Source organism: Varroa jacobsoni, unplaced genomic scaffold, assembly GCF_002532875.2.
Source record: "Varroa jacobsoni isolate VJ856 unplaced genomic scaffold, vjacob_1.0 contig01664, whole genome shotgun sequence".
In the NCBI taxonomy this organism is placed as follows: domain Eukaryota; kingdom Metazoa; phylum Arthropoda; class Arachnida; order Mesostigmata; family Varroidae; genus Varroa; species Varroa jacobsoni.
Window position 1 is genome coordinate 45,763 of NW_019214673.1, and position 7,453 is coordinate 53,215.

General features: G+C 42.7%; 1 protein-coding gene and 1 long non-coding RNA gene across 3 annotated transcripts in view; one reads left to right on the forward strand and one right to left on the reverse strand.

Annotated features, from left to right (window-relative positions):
- LOC111272143 (uncharacterized) lies at positions 1-2,851 on the reverse strand. The gene is made up of 3 exons (XR_002687335.2): positions 2,747-2,851; positions 939-1,047; positions 1-319 (listed from the first exon to the last, which is right to left on the reverse strand). It is a non-coding gene; the product is annotated as an uncharacterized LOC111272143 (long non-coding RNA).
- Positions 1-7,151, forward strand: part of LOC111272141 (hemicentin-1) — a 44,864-nt gene extending 37,713 nt beyond the window's left edge. For both annotated transcript variants that reach the window (XM_086973172.1, XM_086973173.1), the window contains 3 exons: positions 2,786-2,894; positions 3,772-4,110; positions 4,831-7,151. In XM_086973172.1, coding sequence (XP_086829298.1) covers positions 2,786-2,894; positions 3,772-4,110; positions 4,831-4,913 — 531 coding nt within the window. In that variant the 3' untranslated portion in view covers positions 4,914-7,151. The remainder of the gene's footprint in view (positions 1-2,785; positions 2,895-3,771; positions 4,111-4,830) is intronic.
- Positions 7,152-7,453: the final 302 nt, after the last annotated feature.

The following is a 7,453-nucleotide window of genomic DNA, read 5'->3' on the forward strand; positions in this document are numbered from 1 at the left end:
CGACAAATACGAGGACGCATCTCTCTCACCTATGGTTTTACGTTAATTCGAACGTTACGCGACGTTCGATACGTAATACTATTGGATTGAACAGACGCCATCTGCCGTGACCATAGCTCACAAGTTTAATTAGTCATAATACATTATCTTCAGATATATTTTTGCGCTTACTAGGTACGTTTCATTTTCAAAACTTTATACATTGAAGAAACAATTTCTATAAAATATGTTCAGCGGGGCCGCCATACAGAGTTGATTCTTGCCGCTCTAAATATCAGCACGTTTCAGAGTTTCCTGGAAATGAAAATACCATTCGAAGCTGAAAGAAACTAGAAATTGTCAGCGATAATTATTGGTCATTTTATGTATAACGACATATTATAATAAACTGTCATAGCACCACTGCAAACTATATCGCTCTTCAAGAAAACGTTCGCCTGTATTGTTGCAATAGTCGCGAAGATCGTATGAAAGCATAATTGTAAATCTTCTTTACTTTTGCTTCTTTTTATGGTCATAGCAGTAGACAACTAAAGACACTTAAGAGCATATCACAACGGGAAAAAAATTGATTTTAGCAGTAATTAATATTTTACCTTTCAATAAATCAAATCATAATGTTAAACTACAAAATCGTAGTTTAGCGGCTTAGCTAATTGGCCCTCAATAAAAATTATTAAATATAATAATAATAATGCCCATATGGGCATACAGTAAATATGTCGATAACCAGTTACTTCGCGAGCCTTGTGAATTCGACCTCAAGTGTCAAGCATGCATATTATTATGGGTCATTTTTTGAATGAGGCTTCCATGCCATTTTATCTCTTTTCTAAACCTCCTGCAATACATTATAACTAACTAAAAGTTACTACAATTTTTGCTAAAACAAGCTTAATGTTATTTTACTATAATGTTAATTAATGTAAGATACATACAGTTACTTCGATGCTTTCGTACGTATTGAGCGTGCAGACCGTGATCCAGTCGGTAGAACATTATCTTCTAAAACCACCACTCGGAACTATTCAAGCGAACTAAGGTTACCTTCGAAAGAGGAAAATCCAGTTACTTTACGTTTGGCCCTCGTTTGACTCTTAGGGACCTTTCTTTACTTCTCATTCCATTTTCCATTGTGCATATCCCATCTCAAGGGGTACACATGTCCAGTGTCAACTCTAGTGAAACCAGTCAGTTAACTGAAGCTGATAACATTTGATTAAATGATAGGATGATTTTTCCATCTACGCGTGCAATCAATAGGTGCGCCGTACGCCGATCCCCACGGGCCCTATGTACTTAGTTATACATTCGCTTATACGTGTAATAGTCGTTAGTCAATCAAATAAGTCCCCCTAGAAACTTCATACATTGTGTAGTGTGATCGAAGGTACGTACGAACTAAATATACGCGTACGTCCTTTTTTTTATGTAAAATCTGCCTCCCTCTACTTTCTGACAACAGCACGTGGAGATATTGCCACTGGGGAGCGTTTTTAAACTGCTGCGTAAAAGGAAGAATTTACCGAGGCTAGTTTTTTGTTCTCGCATTCTCTGCTAAAACAACTACTACTACAACTGGGCTTGGCATATATTATTCGTCCATCTTTGTTAAGCATGGGTCTTTGAGCCACACTTGGAGTGTTCTTGGCTAGTGAGATCTTCGTGACTGCCTGTCTCACTCTTTGGCATAATGGCACATGTTTCCGATCGAATTCAAATTGGGTCAGTTCGAAGGGGGCACACTACTTGCGACAAGCACCTCAGAGATACACCTCGCTATATGACATGGTCACCCGGGAATCATTCTCGTATTTAATGCAGTACTCTTCTTCTAAATTACACCAATGTCTTGCTATTCTTTTACAATCGCATTAAAAAAATATAAAGTCCCTGCAGCGAGGATACAAATCACAGCTTACACCATTAGTTCGTCGGGGTGTTTAATTGCGTAGGACTTATGGAATTTTTCGCCAAAACATTCTTAGACGTGTTGAGCGTGGGCTTGAAATTTCAAAGTACGATTCTTCCGAAAAACAGACGTCTTTCAAGTTTTAAGCGTCCAAAGTTGGAATCACCTAGCCTATTTAAAACAATAGTACTTCTGTTGTGTTTAGCCGAAGTTTCTCGGTTAAGTTATGACCTGCTCAAAGCATCATTTTCAATATGATATCAAACGGCACCTACAGGCACAGTGACTCCGAGCTTTGATACCCTCCAACGCTTTTGAGATACCTTTTTTTTCGTAACACAATTCGCTTTTATTCTGTCTTCTCGTTGCGTTCTGTACAGTTTTCTGTTTTTTTTCTCCTAACTTTTACAAAAACATTTTATCTTTCACCTTCTAGGCTACATTGCCGACCGCACGCTCCGATACTCTGACCCATTTGGTATTTTTTCTTGTAATGGCTTTTCTTTTATTAGTCTGGTTATCGGAACTCATTGCTCTCCCATGAAAAAATAATTTGCGATTATAACAGCATCGTCGTCATCAAATAAGGTATATGTGCTACCATTAGAGAGCGAGAGGAGGCAGCTTTTGTATACAAAGCCGCACGCAGATATTTAGCTCGCGTGCGGAAAAATGTTCGAACAGTCACGATATTGCGCAAAATATCTGGATGGCCTTATTTAACAGGCCAATGGTTCTGTGCCTACAGTCATTCTTAACGGAAGTACGGAACGTAAATCCTGTATATATATATATATCTGTGTACAAACATCCGCGAGTACGATATATGCATACCTCTATGTTTGTGTCTGTCTCGATGTTATTCGGTGACAGGCAGTGGTGGACTTATCGACGTTCGAACAGCCCTCAGTAACCGTCGAGTGCGAAGGAAAAAACGACATTGGCGTTCAACGACTGCCTTGCGTGCTACAACTTTCCAAACGTAAGTGACTCCTTTTACTCCCACACCGCTGCTGCTACTGCTATAGTATGGCCGCTGCTAACGTTTCATAGATCGACGTCCGACGACTGATGCTGACGTGCGCTACCAGACGAAATGGCAGCGGTCGATCAATGGCTTCTTTTCTGTTTCTCTGGAACGTCGCCGCTATCCGCCGCCGCTTCCGTTCGCTCGTTTGCCATCGACTGCCGCTTCTATTATTACTACTACTACTACTGATAAACAGGCAGCGTCTCAGTGGGGCCGGCCAACAGAGTAGGTCCTGCTTGGTTGCCAAGGAGTCGTCCGTGTCGCAGCTGTTTCTGGCAGCTTCGCAGATACACTATGCGGCGCTGCTATCCGGCGGTGCCGGATCGCTTTTTCTTCAATCGTCACCCACCAGCGGCGAGGTCGCTTACTATCGTAAAGGGCAAACCGCGGAAGTCGGACCAGAAGCGGAAAATGAGAAAGCAGGGAGGTGACGTCTGTGGCGGCGGTGTTATGGTACAGCGTAAAAGACAAGAAAATCCCTTATGGCGAATATTGTAAAGTACTCCTAGGCTTAGCCCAAGTCGACATGTTGAATACTAACTTGGTGTTTCTTATTTGACCTCTTCTAAAACTGTATCAAATCTTATTGCTGTCGTTGTGCATGCAGCTATCTAGGTTGAGTCTATTATCGATGGATCCAATTTTGAGTTCACTGGTTGGTTCCATACTTCCCTGCGTTTTTACGTGAATGTTGTTTCGCTGGTGTTATAGTTTATTGTACGTATATTTAGTTTATGCGGTGTACACAACCTGCGTATACGTCACTGTATACCATTCTTGTTGCGATTAATATCTGATGTACAGCCATGTTTCTCATGCCTCGTTATAGGTTATGATCTATACGACGGTGAGCTACGCGACTGTACCGTTTCGAGTCACGACGAGGTGATGTATTTTGATCGGCTCGTCGTTCAATGCCGCTTGCCACGAACACCACAAGCACCGAACCTTTACGTGATGGAAGTCTATACTGGTGATGATATGAGTCTCTTATTAAACGTCAGCTCAGGCAGTCCGCAGTTTATCATCGCATCACGCAGTTTTGGTTCGGCTGACCAGCTCGTGCTGCTGATTTACTCGGTAAATGCGGACACTAACGTCCGTTCACAGAGAACAGTCCGGCTTGCGATACAGACGAACCCCTATACAGCCCCGCTTGCTTCGATTGGTAAGTATCATCGACCTAGTAAATCGTCACAGAGGCCCAAACAGGCCAGAGGAGAGGGAGAAACGAACGACGTTACAAATAAACCGACAAACGAATGGTTGGCGAGGTTTGGCTAGTGGACTGAGAGAGTCCTGGCCGTTTGGTTGTAGGTCTATTTCGCTGTCCGAAAGCGAAAATCGCAAACGGTGAGTGGTTTGACGGTGGCATTGGTGGAGAAAAGTCGTAAACAAACGAATCACAGGCGCCTGTGTTAGCTTCCCTGGATGAAAAACGGGATCTATGATAATGGCAAAGTCGCCTGTGGCCACGAAAGGTCGCGGTAATCGTTGTCATTGTCGTTGGCTCTTGAGCATCATAGGAAATCGTAGATCCTGATGCCCGGCAAATCGCTAATGATGGCGTTAGTCTCGAGATGAGTGCGCCTGCTGTAGAAAAGGGTGTGCGGGTGTGTTGGGAAAGAAAATAGTAAATGACATAGTGGTATGTCACTATGAGGGTAAGGCTATTTCCTTCACTGCCCACCTCATTTATTTCACAGCTTGTTCGTTCATGTCTGTGAGTAACGGCTGTGTGGAGTTGCATGCTTAGCCGTTTTGTCTCATTCACTGTTTTTTTTTCTTTCTTTTTTCCCATGTGGTACCGATGACGATGGGGCACGCGGATTCGTTCGACTACCACTCCGCACTGTCGCTGTGATTCCGCTGTTTGTATGCGTTTCAGAGTCCTCGGCGCCAGGTCTTTCAACGCACGACCTCATACTGGTGATGTGCCTCTCAGCAATGTTGGCTACGGCGCTCAAATGACGCCTTCGCAGATGCAGTTCGGGACAATGCCGTGGACGACAGCGTTCAAAACTAGGAACATTCGCTAGAAGCACTAGAGGCAAAGACCTCATCGGGGACGACGACAGTTCAGTCGATCACAAAACCGGCTCGAATAAATTTAACTTCGACGTTTCACACCACGCAACAACGGAACTCGTTGGTCTTGCCGACCCACAACAGATTCACCGTCACAGTCAGCAGTTGGCACTATTCGGCGCTGAGGTTAGCGTTGCTTTGCGACCTTCTCAGACCCTAACGCTGTGTGGTGGTCCACTTGATCAGATTTATTCGGGCAGTCGTTCGCTCGTTAATAAGAGCTCTGTTGGAAGTCAACAGGATCAGCAGGCCATGGAAACGGGTACGACATCGACAACAGCCTCTCTTGAAACAGACGTAGGTGCACCGGTTTATGGAGAGGTGTACTTCCTACGCATGAGCGGAGGTGACAATAGTGTTGTAAAGACAATAAAAACAACAACTCAGTGTATCGTTCGACAACAAGGTGTACAACAACCTCTAATGACAACAGGCCGCAACAATTTATTGTGACAATGGACCTCACAGTTGCTTCTAGCGAGTAAAGTTACTACCACTACACCTTCGACTGACGTGAAATCTTACAATTGCGATAGCGTTTTCGTCAGCCACGCCCGTAGCAACCCCGTAGAGATAACAGCAAAAACAAGAAAATACGTGACTGCTGCAGCGGTAATAGCCATCAAAGGTGGCCTCGATCAACAAAGCGAGTGCGACGACGCCAACAAAAACTGCTATTGCGCTCACTATATCTATTTTTTTTCGCTAACGAGACCGGCATCTTCGTGGTCATACCACCTGCTGGAAAAAACAGTTTCGCATATTAGTTACATGGTATTACTGCGGGCGCAAGCGGATATTGTTAATACTCCGTCAACCATTTATTAAACAGTAGCAAATGTCACGCTAACTTTCCTGAAGCTCTCAATATCTGCTCTGGGGATAAGTTTTCTCTAGCAGTGGGCAAATCTGGCTATCACTCCACTGCTGCCGATATATGGCGATTCTGATCCACGAACCCAGTAGCTGGGCGATTTCGACAAACGATAAAATTCATTCGTTCCCTTTTTTGAAGACTTCAACTGACATCGGGAAACAAGCACCTTTCTAGGGCAACCCATCAGGACGACCGGTGAATAGATCTCCCTAGAAAGCATAAACGGCCCAGTCTAGCTATGAAGCTACGTTGCTCGTTGCCGCTGCGGCGAGAGAGAAGAGGTGTAAATCACAGCGAGCTAGCTCTCAATGCGAAGAATAGATGTAGACAGAAATTTAGGTACACCCTTTTCTACAAGGTCATAGTGTGAGCATTAGCTACGGAACGTGGCGCGTGACAATGACATAAACAGTAATAACAAACAAAACGACATACTGTAAATAAACACACGTATTCGGACTGAATATTGGTGGCTCACTCAAAGACCCACTGATGCCGGTCCGTTAGAATATAAAAGAAAGAGATCGAAAAAGATTTATCTAAGAAAGATTTTTGCATGTGAATATGTTTGTCCGTGTGTGCGCGTACGTTTGCACAAAAGCTGGTTGTAGCGAAACTGATATTAAAAACTAATTGCGTTAAGTTGAGACTTGGGGAGGTTTATGGATCGGTTTTGGACTCACTCGCTACAGCGTTGTATCTGCGAATGTACAACAACTGTTCTAGCAGTAGTCTTGATGGCGTAATATGTGTATGAATGACAATTATCTTTAGGGACAAAGCGTGGACTATTCAGACTTCCTGACTGCATCTTCAAGGAGAACCGTGTGCTGAAAAATCAACAAAACAACAAAAATCAAGCAAGCGATGGGGGAAACGACTTCGAACGTTTGAGGTAGAACAGATCTAGGTTAGGAAAATGCAGAAGAAAATATTCACCCATACAAAACACTTACGACACAATACAGCAGATTTGTAAAATCCGCAACGATATATAGATTTCAGCACGCGGATAGTTAACACTCATCAATTGAACTCACAGCCATAATGCTACGCATGCACTTCAGTCAGACATACATGAAACTATACAAACGTCTTTAACGAAGTATCTCTGTAAGTATCACAAAATAACTATACCAAACCTGTTTGTACAGAAACACAAGTGGAAAAAGGAAAGGTAATAGTTAACAAAAAGTCGTAACTATTTTGTAAATAAATCAATCGAACAATGTGTATTTCGTCAATGTGGCTGACTTCTTCGTTTAGCTATTCGTTTAGTATTAGAACAAGGTAATATTGTTTATGTAATAATGCAATAACTCTGCAATTTTTGAAGAAAAATAACCATATCGGCTCTCTTTAGAGATTTGATTATTTTAAAGGTATGTAAATGGTCTTTACGTGGTAACTTTCCTAATTTTTTTTCAACTTAATTACTGTGACACAAGTGTTACGATGGTAAAACACAGGTTACATATTATTACTTTACCATGATTTGTGCATGGTGAAATGGTAATAGAATGCATGGTGTAATAGCACACCTCTA